The 17,939-nt window shown below is 43.2% G+C and overlaps 1 protein-coding gene across 2 annotated transcripts; it reads right to left on the reverse strand.

Moving 5' to 3' along the window:
• Positions 1-539: 539 nt before the first annotated feature.
• Positions 540-13,111, reverse strand: OPALIN (oligodendrocytic myelin paranodal and inner loop protein). Of its 2 annotated transcripts, none has more exons than XM_036223457.1 (6): positions 12,583-13,111; positions 10,029-10,064; positions 6,595-6,630; positions 5,248-5,367; positions 3,835-3,891; positions 540-2,329 (listed from the first exon to the last, which is right to left on the reverse strand). In XM_036223457.1, exons 1-6 carry the CDS (start codon positions 12,832-12,834, stop codon positions 2,153-2,155), a joined length of 678 nt encoding a protein of 225 aa, XP_036079350.1. In that variant the 5' UTR covers positions 12,835-13,111; the 3' UTR covers positions 540-2,152. The 2 variants fall into 2 exon arrangements, with proteins under 2 accessions (XP_036079350.1, XP_036079349.1); XM_036223456.1 differs by having other exon boundaries at positions 10,002-10,064.
• Positions 13,112-17,939: the final 4,828 nt, after the last annotated feature.

Raw genomic sequence — 17,939 nt, forward strand, 5'->3', positions numbered from 1 at the left:
TTCATTACAATATTGCAGTGATAAATGCCAGAAGAAAAACTATGCAAAACTGTTGTTTATTGTCAAAACACCAGAGAAATAAGTCTCTCTCTCCACCTGCAAAGCCAAGAGCTAAGGAAGACCTCAGAGGATCCAGAAAGTTGTGCTGACGGGAGTGGAGAGCAGAGAGGCGCAAGGCGGGACTTTGCAGGATTTGGAAAAATAAAAGTAGTATGTTTGAATCGGTTAGATAACCTTGGAAATAAGCCAGTCCAAACATCAGGTGATACATGAAGAAATGAGACCAAAACACATTGTGCAACTGGGCCCAAGGTCATCTCTAAGCTAGCTCCAGCCCTGGGTTGGGGAACTGTAGCTTCTGACTCCTAGTCTCAGGGTTTACCTCACGAACACTACTGGCTGCTGAATAGCTCCATTGTAAGACCAGCAGAGACAGTGCCAGCACCAGGGATATCCCGGGGATAACCTTGATTCCAACCCCAGGACCAATGTCATGTACTTTAATATAGGCAAAGAAAAACCACAGATGTGTTGTAGGTTCATAAGAAGGACAGTTTTACTTTTCACTTTATTCCAAAATAAGTTCTTGTGTATTGTAGCAACAAAAATGACAGAAATACTGAATCTTGCTAATTTAGTAGAAACAATTTGAAATAAATATTCTAAGTGATAGATTATAAGTAGAATTAAAATAAATGGTTCAAATACAAATCACACCTCACTTTATAGACTCCAAGTCTTATTCACATGAATATTTCAATCCTGCCTCACAACCTCCCTGGGGATAGGAAGTTGAAAACTGTTATCTACGTTTTGTAGGTACAGAGCTAAAGCTCCCAGTTGTCAACAATCTACCCAGGGCTGGCACCTATGAGCATCGAGGCCAAGGTCGCAGTCATGTTCTCAGCAAATTCAAGATGTTTCCCAACATGTAAGAGAAGTACAAGTCCCTGGATCACCAGGGACATTTGCTTAAAAATGGCCAAATCTGCTTTGTCAAGGTCACTGGACCCAGGGGACTTAGCACAAAAATAGGACTTCGGAAAGCAGAGGTGAGCGTACGGCAGTGACTGGGTTGATAGAACCTGTTCTTGGTTATTTAAAGAGAAGGAGGGGGTGTTCCTCAGAGGCCCACTGCATATCACGGTGGTGCATGGAGCTGGTGGATGGCCTCTGAAATGCCCTGGACCAAGTTGTCCCATCAGGAGACCAGACCTCCTCATAAATAACGGCCCTGTGAGGGGGAACTAGGACCCCTGGAAGCCTCCTTGCAGAAGCGATGATGAAGGCCTGGCCTGAGCAGGCTGACACCGCCCACAGGCTTCCCTCAGATGGCAGGCACACTGCCACCTGGCCCATCCCTTTGGTCCAGTGTTCATGTGTCCAGAGTCCTTTGGATCTCTCTTTCAGACAATGAATTTTCCCCCAGGATAGTCCAAGGACTTGGGCCTTTCTCCCCGCCCCCACAAAATGGATATAGCCCTCATTTCTAATAATCACTTGAAATAAGCCTCTGCCTTCCCTCCACACTCTTCACCCTTAACACACACACTTACACACACACCATTGCAGAACTGCCTTCCTTAAATCCTGTCTGATCACAGACACAAGTGAGAGTGACGAATGACCCAGCCGCGTGCCAGCCTGCGGTCAGCACCCATGTGGCTCTGCATGTTTTCCACCCTGAGATGACAAATAAGGAACTGCTTCCCTTCTTACGCCCCCTTAAGTTTCATTTATATCCCAACTTGCACCATGCTGACCGTGGCCAACCCTTCCATGGAAGCCGGGTCTGGTGGCTTTCTGAGAAATGGGATGTGAAAAAAGATGAAAAGGCAAGACACTCAGAAATAAAGCCCCTTTCCCAAAATCACAGAGCGAAGCAAATTCTCGCTGTGGTCAGGGACATTTTCTGGATGCACAGTGACTTCGCTTGGCCTTCACTGCTTATTAAACCACAAGATGCGAGAGTTGGAATGAACCTTATCAGATCTGTCCCTTAAAGAGACAAATCAACCCAGTAGTTTTCCAGATCTGTCAATGAAATTTGGATTGGTCAAGAAGCAGCTTTGCCTCTCCCCCCACTCCAAGCACAAACCTCTGGTTTTCCAGCTCTGTTCCAGCTCCAGAGCTGTTCCTTGACTGAGCCGCATCATTCCAGGCTCAGTCTGGGCACAAGCCACCACAGTCCCCTCCTTCTCTCCGTTTCTACAGTGGGACGGTAAGTATCACGCATGGGCCCCTCACTTCCTTCTACAGTCTTCACGTATATGTGAACATCTTCTGCTGGCATCATATTCTTCTCATGAGTGGGTGCCCTCCTAGGATTCTTGAGGAAACAAACAAGTTTTTAAAAAAGTACAGCAAAGACTTCTGCTTCTGGCCAAGTTGGAGTAACAGCAACCAGATTCACCCTCCCATCTAAAACAACCAAAACTCAGACACGACATCTAAAATAATAGTTTTCAAGACAGTGGTGAGAAAGGACAGTGACCAGTGACCCTATAGACCCTGGAGAGGTCTACGATTGCCTGAGCTTGCTGCCTTGGGTGGGTTTTCAGGTCATTCAACATTCTTTTGCTTAATGATAGCATGCTATCTGTTTTTCTATTCTTTCACTTTTAATCTGTTAGTGTCTTTATTTTTAAAGGGACTTTCAGTAGGCAATATATAGTTGGATCTTGCTTTTACATCCAATCTGAATATCTTTTCATTTTAACTGAGGTATGTGTACCATTTCTATTTGATGGGATCATTTATATGGTTAGGTTTAAATCTACCATCTTGCTATGTGTTTTCTAGACCATCTGTTCATTATTACTTTTTAAATCTCTTTCTTGCCTTCTCCTATATAGATTTTGGAAGCACCTTATTAAATTCCATGAAAAAAAGAATCTGTTGGGGTTTATACTGGAATTACATTTATTATGTAGATCATTTTGTGGTGGTTTGGTATCTTTATGCTATTGAGTCTTCCTGTCCAGGAACATGGCATGTGACTCATTATCTAGTTCTCATATATTATCTTTTACTAAAATTTAATTTTTATTCATAAATGGATTATATGTCTTTGTTAGATTTATTCCTCAGCATTCTATATGTTTTTATTGCTACTACAAAATTATATTTTTAAAAATTACTTCTTCTAGCTGTTAGCGATTTTTAAAAATACAAATCACTTTTATAAACTGATTTTGTGTCTAGTAAACTTGTTAGAATCTCTTGTTAATTCTAATAACTTATCTGTGATAATCATATCATCTGGAAATGAAAGTTTTGTTTCTTCTTTTTCAGTCTTATTCTTTCTACGTCTTTTTCTTATCTTACTGCATTGACTAGGGCCTAAACTACAATGTTGAATAGAAGTGGTAATAGTGAGCACCTTCATTTTGTTCCTGATAGTAAAGAGAACTTATTAACATTTTACCTTTAGGTATTATGTTTGCTGTAATCTTTTTTTTTTTTTTTAACTCTTTTCAATGTAAGGAAGTTCCTATTATGTTTTTAGTTTGCTCAGAGTTCACATAACAAAAGACCGTTTAATCTTTTTTAACTCTCTTTTGTTATTGAGATGGTCGCATGATTTTTCTCTTTTCATTTGTCAGTGAAATAAATTACATTAAATTGATTTTCTAATATTAAATCAACTTTAAATTCCTGTCCAGCCAATAAAAGTACTGAGAACCTCTTTCATGCCTGAGTTTTACTTGGCCATCTCTTTTCCACATATGCTCTCACTATACTTCTGTACATGAAAAAGGCTTTAAAACTCTTGTTTTACAATGTTTGTTTACTGTATGAGGATATGTAGTGAGTCTAATCAAGAGTTCTTACCTCAGCTATCTTGGGGTTGTCATCAATTTCTGTAATTTCACATGGCCTCTCGCTTTCCTAAATTGATAAAAATTAATTAATTAATTAATTAATTAATACTAGATAGATAGATAGAAGACATGAAGGTTCATAGCATTTGCCCATGACCATGATTAAAACCACTGGTTCTTAAACCTGGGTGCATATTACAATCACCAGAGAACTTTAAAAACAAACCAAAATAAGCAAGCAAAAATAAGTTACCCCTCCCAAAACATAAACAAGAAATACTATTGTGAATTACTTCAAAAATAATCCAGGATTGACAGTGTGGAGAAGTGAGTGGGAGTAAAGATGAAATACAATTAGCCATGAGTTGATAATTAGGTTCATTATGCTATTCTCTCTACTTTAATATTTGTTTTAAATTATTCATAATAGAATATTGTGTGTTTTTAAAGACCAGTGCCACATCTCTATTATCTGGTAATAATGATTTAATTGGTTTTGGTGACTGGTATCTTCCTAGATGATTTTAAAATAACACCATCAGCAACCACAATACTTCTTAATGTGTTCAAAGTTTATGCTTATCAACACATTTTTACATCCATGATCTCATTTCATCCTTTACCTCTTAAAATACAGAGAGCAGGTTTTATGACTCCTATTAAGTTGAACTAATCAAGGCACAGAACAAGTTAAGTCACTGGTCCAGGATCACAGAAATCGTAGAGTGTCAGAGCCAGGGTTAGAGCCTTGGTTTCTCTCTCCCCATGAGTGTTCACCAGTGTGAGAACACCAAGAATGTTCATAAATAGAGGATGGAATTAGAACCCAGAGTCCACACAACACGGTTGTATCACAACCATAGAACCTCGCTGGATATTGGCCTGGCTGAATTCTGAGCCTGGTCCCCAGAACAATCTGGCATTTGGAAAGGTGTGGATGTTGGTAGAGTCCCTTGTGACTGATGTGTGTTCAGCTGTGGGAAAAGAGCAAAGACAAACAAAGCCACATACTCTGTCCGAATTCCTGCCATTCACACCTTAGCACCTTTCGGCTCCTATATTTCCTAAGATTATTTCCATCCTCTTTATGAGGCTTGTGCACTTTTGTTTTTTGACTTTAGAAAACACGCCCACTGCATAGACATGCGTTTGCTGCTGTGGCAACGTCCCTCCTAACTGCTACTTTTTGCCACCCCAAACGTCATCCTTGTTATCATGGATTCCAAGTGAGCTGAGGCTGTACATGACGAATCAGCTCCGCCTGGAGCATAATGTCATGAATCTGAGATAGAAATCGAGGCATAGGGATCTCCACCATTTTATCCTCAGAAAACAGGCACAAATCCTGACACTCTTTGCCCAAAATCCAGTTCACTGACATATTCCTGCCAGCACGTCCAGACCCAAAGAAGCTGCTAATCACCTCAGTGGACTCAGTGCTGCCTCTTCTTCGGTGAATCAGAGTCCATAGTAAAGCCACCAGCAGTGCTGTGGCCACGAGGCACGGGATACCTGCAGCTAATCCAAGAGAGGGCCCGCAGTCCTGGCACCGAGAGAAAAGCACAGTCAGCTTCCACGAGAAACAAGGAAAAGTTTGATCCATTAAAAATAAAACAAAACGAAAACCTCAGAGACCCTATATACAAAATCAAAAGGGTAACGAAGTACTGTGAAAAATGTTTGCAGTGTACATGAGAAATGACCCATTTTCATTGTACTTAATTTATATAGTTTAAGTCAATTGGAAAAAGGTGATAATCTAGTAGAAAAATGGGCAAAGGATATGAACGGTCCATTCCTAAGAATAGAAATACAAATGTCTCATCATCCTCAGAAAAGCTGAGATACAATTCTAAACAACAACTGGATACCATATTTACCTATCAGTTCAGCAAAAAGTAAAACGTTTTATTACATCCCACACTATTTTGATGTGAATTTTTAAAAATTTATTTACACTAAATACATTAATTAATTTTCAAATTCCCATTATTACTTTTATCTGAGTAGAAACAGCCATGCTTGTAGCCACATAATTTTTCAGATTTGCAGATCATCTGGAATATTCAAGATAATCTGCAAATTACCTATAAGTGTATAATTCTCTTACATAACATACATAAAGTATGTAGATCATAAATATACAGCTTGATGACTTTTCACATGACGAATCCATCCATGTAACCAGAACCCAGGTGAGGAAACAGAACATTGGCAGCACCCAAGAAGACCCCTCCTGCTCCCTTCCAGTCGCCCCACGTATAACCACGATCCAGAGATCTGTTCTCGTGTATTAGTTTTGTCTGTTTTTCAACACCATCTAGATGCACACAACGAGTATGTTAAGACAGTCCTCTCTTAATGGTGTCAATAGGTTCTTGGAACTTCGGAGAAATAATGTATAATGAAACCAATTTTACCACGGACTAATTAACATAAACAAGAGTTCTTATAGCATCTCATCAATGTCAAAATAAAACAACATTCAACTAAACGAACTTTTTCTAGGACCTGCCATATTCTTTTATGTATAGCTTCTTTTGCTCAACACTTTTGTGAAAACCATCCGTGATTTTGTATACTCTTCCCACTTTTGAGCTGAGGTGGTCATAAGAATTATAGTTGAGCCAGATTCTGTGTTTGGTGACAGTTCACACATCAAACTGTATCTAATCCTCAAAACAACAAATGCATGAGATGGGTAGAGCATTATTAGTCTCCTTTTATAAATGAGCAAACCAAGGCTCCAAAATTTAAGTAGCATACTTACTGCTTCTTTCCCACCTGTAACTACTGGAGAGGAAGTCTGTGTGGAAAAAGAACATACATCTTAAGGAAAAAAAAAAAAATCTACATAATGCATATTATATAAGACGGCCCATCAAAGGTGAAGCTCTATGCCTAAAGTTCACCCCCTTTGCTAAATATTCTATTAAAAATAATAAATGACAACAGTTGCCAAATGGAACCTCACTTGAACGCTTCCTCAGTAAGGAATGAAATTTGGTTATGAGGAGAGAGAATTCAGAAATTCAGTCGAGGTCTTTGTTCCCCCCCCCCACCATGGACTTGCCAAAACACCTTTTTACAACTCGAATTGCTTTCTCCTGTCCCTAGTACCCACATGCTTCCCAATACTCTTTGGGCCTACCTGTCCCAATTGCTAGAGGGAAAAAATATAAAGACAAGCAGAAGCGAAGCTCTTTAATTACTCTGTATTGTTTTCAAACATGCAATGAAGCAAATGGCTTTGGGGGGATCTGCAGTTGTGAACCATGCATGTTCCTGGGGTGATTCCGCACTGAAAGGATACACTGCATGTTTCTGTCTCACATCTCCACTTAAGAAGGGTCACCGGATCACACCATTTCTGAGCTATTTCAAGTGACAATCTTATCTCGATCAGTAAATCTCAGACTGGTGATTTATGATACATTTTCAACTAGCCCATGTAAACTATGGTAAGTGGTGCAGTGTGGGGTTGAGTGTAGGTCCTGGGCTCACTGCCTGAAGTGGAACAGCGATGTCCCCACTCATGGGTTAAGGGGCCTCATTTCTTCATCCATAAAATAAGGTTGTTAGAACCTATCCCCAGAGCTGCTATGAGCACCAGAGTATAAGCTTTTGTCATCCCTTTAAATTTGGCAAAGCTCCGTGCAGACCTATTATTAATTTAATATTATCATCAACCTCAGTGAGTACATTTGAATCCCTGAGACTTAAGCTTTTGACAATTATTTTACAAAAAGAAAAAAAAAAAAGGAACTAGATCTCAGAGAATTTATGGGCTTTTGTCCAAGGTTCCTCAGATAACTGTAAATCTAACTTGAACTTGAGTGTCCCAAGCCTGTCTCTTTCCCAGAGAGCTCCCACCAAAGGAGAAATGCTATAAAGGAAGCATTAACAGTTGGTACTTAAATGGTTACAGTTTTATCTAAACACAACCTAATCCCCAACCCTACTATATTTATTACCTTAATGCTGCATTGGCCTAAAGCGTTCAGTTTCTCTGGGTTGTGGTAAGAGTTGAATATCTTTTCAGGTAAGATGTTCTATCCTCAGGTTACACAAATTTATGGGGGCTGGATCTGATCCCCCAAAAAAGAATTAACTCTAAGGATTCAGGATGCTTCATGGAGCCTCAGAGTGGTGGGAATCTGGTTTCTCCAGGGACCGGAGCGAGGGACTAGGAACTTGCCAGGACCAAAGCCATCCCTTCTGGGATCTCTCCATCTCGCGGCCTTTCAGTTGTGCTCTGCTCTGTATATTTGCTTTCTTCTTCCTCTCTCGAGATGAATTTTCCTGCCCTCATGAACACCTGCCAATTGTACCAGCTAATGATTATGGAGTACTTACTATGTGCCAGGCTATTGAAGTAATTTTCCTGTATTGGCTCATTTATTCTTCACAATAGCTGATGAAGCAGGATTTATAATCCCATTTTACAGATGAGAAGAGGCACAGAGCAGTGAAGTAACTCGTGTGAAGTCACACAGCCCTGAGTGGCAGATGCCAAGTAGTCTGGCTCTAGAGTCCAAGGTCTTATCCATTGTGCCACACTGTTTTCCATGACCAAATGCAGCAGCTTAACCCAAGTTTTGTACATGACAGTTCCATATGGCCCGGCAGGGACTGACTTGCTTATCTGGTCCTGTTTCCAACTCCCTGCAGAGGCTCTGATGAGCTAATAGACATTTCTCGTGCTCACCTCCCAGTGCACTGGCATTCGGCTGCTCCAAAAGGGAAGGTTTATGTAGTGGAAACCTAACTGCTAGGTAGGGTGACCGACTGTCCTCGTTTTCCAGAGTTTGCCTAGGTTGTAGCACGTTTAGTGCTAAAACCAGACAGGCCCAGGCAGACCAGGATGGTTGATTAACCTACACAGGTTCAAAGGGAGGAAGGAACAGTTCCAGAGGAATGGGCTGCTAACAAAGGAGGTATGGCAAAAGGTGACAACTAGCATCATAAGAACCTTTCTGTCACCCCACTCACCTCTGCTGCCCCAAGCAATGGCTTCTTACTTATGAGTTCCCTTCATAGGGTACAAGGCAGGATAAGGCACAACCCAGGGGCTTGCTAAGTTTGAGCAGCCAGGGGGAAGGTTCCAGCAGTGACCGTATTAAAAGATTTTAACAGTTAAAGATAGGGGAATTTGTCTGCAGACAACAGGCAGACCTAAAGCAGGAAGCAGAGTAAACCAGGGAGGTTCAGAAGGAAGGGCCCCACCAGGTGGGTGGAGTGAGGGCCAAAGGATTCAGGGGGACAGATGCCCACAGCAGCTAGCAGTGGGCATCAGAAGGCTGGCAGTGAGTCATAAGGTTCTACTTCCCTGCGGCTCTCCAGAACCATGCCCCCATGTTTCAGTAAATATGAGCCCTGGCTATGTTTCCTCTTACCAGATAGACTCGGCTTATTCTCTTTAAATAACCATATAAATTATCAGACACATTTGGCACAGCCAACCCCACAAAAACTGGGCCAGGACAATGCCCAGCTCAATTATAGTAGCACTACTGGTCAAAAAACAGCCCTGGCTGCTTCCTCTTTCCACAGCATGAGAACTAATGATGGAAGATCAGTTCTGGATTGAAACTGTATGCCACCATCAACTGAAATCTTTATTTGACTTGCAGCCAAATATCATAATCAAGAGCCCAAAAACGTTCATTCTTGTTGACCCAAAAAATTCCCTTTCTAGACTGTGTACTGAGGAAATCATCTTAAGGGTAGATAAAGATTTGTCTATACCTGTGTTTATCACAAAATTATTCCTAACTGTGATTAAGCAATTAGGAAAATAATTCACTTGAAGAAATATCATTTGGCCATCTTCAGTTATGGTTATAACAGCTGATGGAAAACGCTACATGTAAAATTATATGTAGAGTCAGACACAATGGTGCAAAGACAACCACTGTCAAAATCTACTCAGGACTGAAAAGAGTGATGTTTTCTGCTGATGGGAATTTGGGTGGGTCTTTTTTTTTTTCTTTTTTATTGTTTTCCTTTTCAACGTGTATATTTGTAGTTTTAATAATTGAAAACATTTCTCTCAGTGTCTCCCGACTCTTCATAAGTGCCTTCGAAGAACTGTGTACCTTATCACTCTACATAAGGTTAACATGACGGCGTTTGGGAGGCTCAGGATAAGGTCTGCATTGATGTCTTCTGACTTACCTGGTGAGTGAGGACTGCTGTACTTACCGTGTTGGCCGGCAGTGTGAAATTCAGTGAAAAACTCTACGAAAGAGAAGAAAACATGAACGCTTCTGAGAATAGTCAGCTAGGCTACTGATCCTTCCATTAATGTCACTGATCCTGACAGATTCCAAGAGAACTTACTCATCTCACAGGCTCAGTCAGCCCCAGTGTCCGCTTACAAACTTGGCCCCCAAAGAGGGTAGAGGAACAGAGGAGCCTCAGGTCATTGGTTCCCCCCTCAGCATTGAGTCAATCTTGCCCCCTCTCCTCTCCCAGGCCCTGGACAAGGCCCAGACTAAGGGCTAGCCAGCAGTCCTATTGCCTGCTGGATCCCGATCCACAAGGGTAGCAGAAACATTAAAAGAAATTCAGCAAAGTGCTAACAAATGTTTTTTGTTTTTCGTTCCCCCCAACCCTGCCCCAATCAGGAACTATCAGGGAGGAAACTGTGTGAATTTAGATGTACTTGGTACTTCCTGCTTGGGACAGAAAGATTCCCCAAGGGGCATGCTCCAACAAGAACATCTGTTTCTTAAACCCCCTTCCCAGGAGGGAGAATCTGAGAAAGACAAGGCCTATGTTTTTGCTGAGTCCAAGGCAGAGGTTCTGAGCTGGAGCTGAGCTGGTCAGGACCACAGAGGAGAAGCTAGCCCTTCTCCGTCCTCTCCTCGCTCAGCACCCAGCCTCACCACTCCCCCAAATATGGAGTCAATATTTAAAGAGTGTGGGCTCAATGGGGCACCAAATTGTTAGCCTGCCCCAGTGCCCGCATATCAGGGTCAGTCCCTACCCAGGGCCTCTACTGGCTCCTTCCCGCTCCCCAGCCCCACCTTCTGTCATTGCAATTAGGGTTCATCGATGCCAGTCTTTCTGCTGTTGTTTTTTATCAAGACCAAGACAGACACTTTCTAGGACAACATTAGAGCAAGTGGGCCACCATAGGTCAGGTTCTTCCTGCTCAAGGGACCCAAGCACTGCCCTTCATGCTAACACCAACCAAGCCCACACTTGCTGGGCACAGCATTGAATACAGCTGCCCAGAGCTTTATCTCATCAGCAAGTACTGGGTACTGATGTCAGCAGGCCCAAGACAAAGCTGCCTTTGGAGGAACAGCACAAGGGACGGACAGCAACAAGCAAGCCATTGCACGTGCTGTTTATCAATATTTGGATGACGACGATTTTGGCCAACTTGAGAAATACATTTATATTTTTAGAAACACATTACAATGCTCTCATGGAGAGTAAAACATCACATAAATTTAGGTGGAGAAGAATCTGTCGCTGTGTTCTTTAGAGAAGCAGCTGTGTGGGGTGAGGCAACCCTGGGTTTGGAGTCATCTCATCTGGATTCGAATCCAGACTCAGCCACTGAGTAGCTGCGTGGCCTTGCAAACATGGCACAAGCTCTCCGATCTCTATTTCCTGCCAACGAATCTATTCTCCCAGGTTCAGGTTTTCCATCCTCAAAATCCGGATTGATTAACTTGCCCTGCCCATCTCACTGGATGAGCCCAAAGAAAACAACATCTGTAGCAGCTCTGTCCAAACTGTAAAACACTCTCGCTGCGTGAGGGTTCGCACAATGTCATATTCTTCAAGACCTGACCAGCACAGAACAATGCTCAGGGAAGCCTCTTGGAAATTCTTGCTGGATGGAACCACATGCGTGGATCGACAATATTCAAAGTACTGGAATTTGGTACAATACACGTTGCTAAAATATAGCATTGTTAGTCTAAGCATAGTAATATCGAAACAATGGTTCCGATGGCACTTTAGGATCTCAGTGGCTGAGTGTCACTTGTTATGAGTTGGCTCTTTGTGAGGGAAAGGAGGGAGAGATGGGACAATTACCCGCTGCTCATGAGGGTGTGCTGTGTGTCAGACGCTGCACTCATAACCTCCCCATGAGGGGAGTGCTCTCTCCCTACACCCTGGGCAAGGGGACCGGCCCAGACAGGCTCCTGAAGGTCACCAGCTGCTAAGTGGTGGAAGCTGGTTAGATCGTAGATCTTCCTAACTCCAAAGCCTGAAATCCACTCCTTTAAATAACCTCTTTCATCAAGGAATCACAGAAGTCTCTTCTGTTTTCCCTTCTAACTTAGCAAACTTCCTTCGATTGAATCGCAACCAAATTTCTATCACAAGTCAATTCAAAAAAAGGTGCAAAGTTTCTGATGCAACTTATGAATATCTATGTTGCTAAACAGGTAGCAGAGGGAAGAATGAACAGTAAGAATAAAGGCAGTGACCGGACCAACTTCGTCAAGTGGGAAATGAATGTAGCTGAAGCATCTACTGTGTGAGGGTGTTAGAAACCAAACCTTACTATTAAAATAAAAGATTAGATAAGCAAATATTTAACAAGAATTTTTTTAATTATTAGTATTTTTCATATAGGTACATGATTTAAAATCAAGTCCCTTGAATTCACTGCACCAAGGATACAGTTATATTAGAATTTGGAGATGTGAGCTTTAAAAGCTTGGGAGTTGTTTTTATAGAGAGGACGAAGGTTAGGCTGAGAAGAGATGCTAGCTCTGCTCTCACTTACCATTCCGACAGCCTCCAAAGAGCCTTCTCCAAACACTGCCACTGGCAAAGCTCCTTTCTCGCTGGAGATATTGGCTTGTCTCTCACATTTGTAGAAACATCCAGCTGGGAGAGCAAGGGCGACAGGGCAAGAGGTGGCTCCAAGAGAGCCCTGGCCAAGCCATTTATGGTCAGGGGAGTAGCCAAGTCCTCGGCCCATCCCTCGGGGAAGATGGTCTCCTGCTCCATGGCCACCGTGTATGGCCCGGGTCATCCACCCTCTTTGCCTGTATTTCCTGTCCTCCTTACTTTTCAGGCCCCTTTTTTGGTTGCTCCTGCAACTCAGCAAAGAAACCACAGCTGGCCCAAGAGTGCAGAGGCTCCTGCAGCTGGAAGCTCTTTAGAAACAATGGGTTAAACAGGCTGAGGTTGGCTGCTCCATCCTCAGCTGCCAAGTCTCAGTGTTGACTACGGTCCCAGCAATGACAGAGTCACACGTTACCAGCATCACTTAGAGGACGCCTGGGAGATGGCTGTTGGAATCTGATCTGCGTTTGAGGCAGGGCTGTAGCTGCCACAGTGAACACACTCGCTGGTGGATGAGCTGCCTGGTGCCGAGTGTGGCCTTGCCCCTTTTCTGTTCTCACGCTATGTGCGTGGACTCTCCTAGAGCTGGAGGAGGTCAGAGGAGGCTGGAAGAAGCTAGGAGATATGGACTGCCTTTTACACCTTATGAGATTTCTGTTAAGAGTTTGCTTCTTTAAAACAGTGAAGAAGTTGGAGTCATATGCCAACAAAACAACAGAATTAGACCAATGAATTCAATCATTTAAATTAGTACATCCCTTCACTTATTCAACAAGGCTTCTTGACACCTTCTATCTGCTGAGTATTACTCTGGGCACCGCTCTCAACCCTGGTGATGAAGACAACTGAAGCCCCAACTCATGGGGAATGTACCAGAAAGAGCAGGCAGACAACAATCAGAGCAGGTGAAACCCCACTGTGGAGGAGCAAATGGGGGAAGGGAAGAGTGAGCACGGCGACCTGGAGTCAGTCGCTCTAGCTGTCCAGAGATATGACATTTAAGCTGTGAGCAAAAGATGAGAAGAGAGTTGCAGGCAGAGGGAACAGCAAACTCAAAGCCTGGGGGCTGAAGCAGGCATGGTGGGTGCCCTTGTACCTGGAGCAGGGAAATCTAGGGAGAGACCCCAGAAGGCGGTAAGGACAGAGTAAGTTAGGGACCTATAATGTGAGCAAGGCAGGGCACAGTAAGATTTCTATTGTAAGCAGTGGGAAGTCTTTAAAGGGTTTTAAGTGGGAGGGGGAGGCTAACCGAATTGATTGTTGACCAAGTTCACTTCACTTCTCTTTGGAACCTGGATTACAGGGGATAAGAGTGTTGACCGGGAGACTGGTTAGCAGAGGCCAAGTGAGAGATGGTGGTGGCTGCCCTGGATGGGGCAGTGGGAATGAGAGCAGTGGGAATGGGTTTGTGACTTACTGTGGAGGCAGAGGCAGTGAAAGTTGATGATGAAAAAAAATGTGGGACAGGGGAGAGGGGAAGAGGTGAGGGAAAGAGCAGATAAAGCAAACTCCTGGGTTGGGGGCTTGACTAATGGGGGATGGAGACACCATTTGTTTAGTAGGATAATACCAGAAAAATGAATTGGGAGCATAGGATCTAGGCTCTGAGAGACTGTCCCAAACAAGAGCAACGTGGTCTCTGCCTCATGGGGCTTCCAGTTCCTAGGACTCTTCGGTGATGCCTAAACTGAATCTATTGGTGCCTGTATGTCACGGGACATCATTCAGAGAGACCTGTGTTTAAAGCCTTAGCTGCCCTTCAGGAAGCTGTGTGGTCTTAGGCAAATGAAGTGAGTCCTACCAGCCTCAGTCCCAAGCTATTAAGGCAATGACTGGATTATTTAAAACAGCTAGTACAAATTACATTTCTAACTTTGCTTGATGGGCATAGAATCATACCTGGACCAGGTAACTGAAACAAGGGACTCCAGTTCATGGCCCCAGTTCCCCTCGGCTAGGCTGTCTGCAGATAGGCAAGGCAAGTAAGATCCTTTTTGATGCTTTTTATTGGCTATGCATCCACTGGTCACCAATTTTCCCTCCAACGTACACGTTATTCCTTTAGAGAACTGCTATGATCTCTAGTCAGTGTTGCCTTGGCCTAAGTGTCTGGGTCAGTCATGGTTCTCCAGTCACAAGCATCTGATTAATTTCAGAAGTGGAATTTATTGGTTAAGGGTACGGGATCCCACAGAAGGGATAGAGGGTCAGGGAACCAGGCTCTGGGAAGGCGGAGCTAGGTCATTCTTGAGACTTTAGCAGCAGGAATGCCGAGACAGTCCTCTCGAGAGGTCCTCCCAGGGAAAGCGAGCTCCGCAATAGCTCGGCCCTTTTGCCCCTTTCTCAAGACTCCAATTCCAGAAAAAGGATCTGATCGATCCGGCTTGGGTCATGTGCCCAGGGATTACCTGCCACCTGACTGATGGTCCGCCCAATGACGGTCTCCAACATAAGAGGTGGTTCTGCAAAAGGAACTTGATGGCATCAACCGAAGAAGAGGGAATGGGCGAAGCGAGGGGGCTCGCCTCCTCCGCAGGTATCAGACCGAGAAGTAGCTCCTTAGGAACTGCAGAAGGAAAGCCCTTAGTGGGTGAGAGGTTAGGGAATTTGCCACCATTCAAATTTATACAAGCCCAACCACACGGATGGCCTGCCAGGCAACAGTTGGTCGGTTTAAAAACCTGGTCCATTCTAAACGGTGGCCTTATTCTGGTTTTTAAAAGCCTTTATCTAAAATGTCAGTGAAAAAGGAGTGATGAAGTAAAATGTTAAAAAAAAAAAAAGGATTCTGGTCATTTTTCTATATGAATGTCACATAGGAGAGTCATTAGTGGGGTTCACCAGGTATTTCTAGTTTGCTTCATTGTTCACCAGAAGTTAAGAGTAGCCATATGAGTTGCCTTGGCCAATGACATGTGAGTAGAAGCAATATGTCACTCACAGACACTGTAAGAGCCAGTGTGTGATTTGTCACATACTCTTTTCCTTTGACATAGGAATCAACGATGCTCCAGATGGTGACTGCTCCATCAGCCCGGCGCTGTCCTGACTGAGGATGACATGGAAGAGCTTCCAGATACTAGAGATGAACATGTAATATGAACAAGAAATAAGCCTTTTTATGTATAGTCACTGACATTAGGAAGTTGTTTGTATTGCAGCATAAGCTATCCTATCCTGACTGACACATCGAGCAGTCATAACTTTGGACCATCGGGGCTCATCTTTTAGTGCCAGTGACTGCAAAAGGCAGAAAGTAATAAACCTTGATGCTCTATAGCACAAAACCATTACATGCGATATATACTTCTGCATTAAGACTGTTTTTAAAAACATCGTCCTCTATCATCCTCCCTGAAAGAACCCATGAAACTCCAAACATACCCCAAAGCCTCTTCATCTGGTAAAGCTAAAGAGACTGTCCTTAATGAGATGGATCTCTATCCTGTGTTAGAAATGACGCTGTATCATCCGGGTCCCCACAGGAAATGAGTGATGTAGTCAATTTGCTGTACTTCAGGAGGGTTTATTAAAAGGATAATTTATAAGTAAATAGTATATAATAAAGTACCCCAGGGTTAGGCCAGCAGAATGTCACTACCATCCCTAGGCCTAAAGGAGTGGCTTCCAGAGAGAGGGGGGGGGGAGAGAGAGAGAGAGAGAGAGAGAGAGAGAGAGAGAGAGAGAGAGAGAGAGAGAATAGAGAGAGAGAGAGAAAGAGAGTGCAAGCCACCTTATAAAGGCTGTAGGGCTGTGATCTTCGGTTTCAGATGTTGGATGTGGTCCTCAGGCACAAAACCAGGTGCAATGAGTGGAGAGCAGGACAGACAGGTAGGTGTCTACCACATCTAGCTCTGCCACAGGAGCAACCATCTCCACGACACTTTGTTTGATTTCCAGCCTGTTCGGGTGCACAAAAGGGGCAGCTTTGAAGCAACCCTTAGCTTTGCTCATGGCTTTCTGGGTCTAAGAGCTCTGTTCTGGAGCCACGCACCGGATCCTCACTGGAGTAGATGGCCACAGAGATGGTCTCCCTTTTTCTATCTCCCCCAAGTTCTTGCAGTATTGGAGAAGATCATCACCAAGAGGACCTGTTTTATCTGAACTGGTAATACAAACCCAGGACACATCCATGAGCCCACATTCTTTAATAATGAAATGGTTCTTTCTAGACAGAGACCTATGTTAACTCCTCTCCACTCTCTTTGAAACTGACAAAACATCATAAAATGGAAAATTATACAAAATAAAAAATACAATATATTTATAGATAACACTCTAAACAGTTTTTTTTCCTTAAAAAAAGAAATCTTTTAGGCATTTGGGATTATTTTCCAGAAGTTCAGTCTACAAAGGAAACTTAAAAACCATCTGCTGGAGCCAAAGGAAGATATGTTCACAAACTGAACGAAAATACCATGAATTATCTGAGACTTATCAAAGGGACCAGATCAATGGTAAATCCCAGCGTGAATTTGCCGGTTAACAAGATTTTGCAAATGATTTAAACAGGCTGAGCATTTCATGAGTAATATGAAACTGACCTTTAGAAGAAAATAAAGTTACAGTGAATCAACACATAGCCTCATTTTCTCTGTTTGGAGAAATTCCACAGCCTGAAGTTAATTCCAGACCCTTACCCTACCCTGAGATCCAGGTTCTAGCTTCTGTTAGACCAGATTACACTAGAATTGGACAAGGCTGAAGGCCCAACTCCAAGTATTTCCTCGAGTTGTCAAGATAATTCTTTGAACTGAACGTGATCTTGGAGCTCTGTGACATCCCCAAAGCCTGCGCCCAATTAAAGGACAAAGCAGGCTGGAACAATGTCCCCTGGCTCCTTCATCTGGATCTAGGGATGTGTAGGAAGGTCACTGAGCATCCAGAAGAGCCAAGGCAGGGGGCCTGGGTCTTTCTGCAGAATGGGCTTTTCTCTCACGAAGCAGTCGTGTGGTCTCTTGCAGAACCTGCTTTGTGCATGAACCGCTTTGCATGTCAGCCTCCAGGGGAGTGGTCAGGCCAGCCCCAGCTGAATCGGAGCTTGTCTTTCCTGGGAATACGTCACTCCCAGAAGGCGTAAATAAAGGTTTTCATAAGAGTCCCATTGTTTCAAATTGGCCAAAGGTTGATAACTGTCAAAATGTGTTTTTGAAAATACTCATACTGAAGAGATAAAAATAAGTACCATTGTTTCAAGTGCGTGGCATATAATGAGGCAAAGCTGACTGTTTCTGACTCCCTCCAGCTACTCCAGGAAATCCATTAGTCTTATTTAGATTTCTACAAGTTGAA

The sequence above is a fragment of the Rousettus aegyptiacus genome, unplaced genomic scaffold, assembly GCF_014176215.1.
Source record: "Rousettus aegyptiacus isolate mRouAeg1 unplaced genomic scaffold, mRouAeg1.p scaffold_m13_p_6, whole genome shotgun sequence".
Classification (NCBI taxonomy): Eukaryota; Metazoa; Chordata; class Mammalia; order Chiroptera; family Pteropodidae; genus Rousettus; species Rousettus aegyptiacus.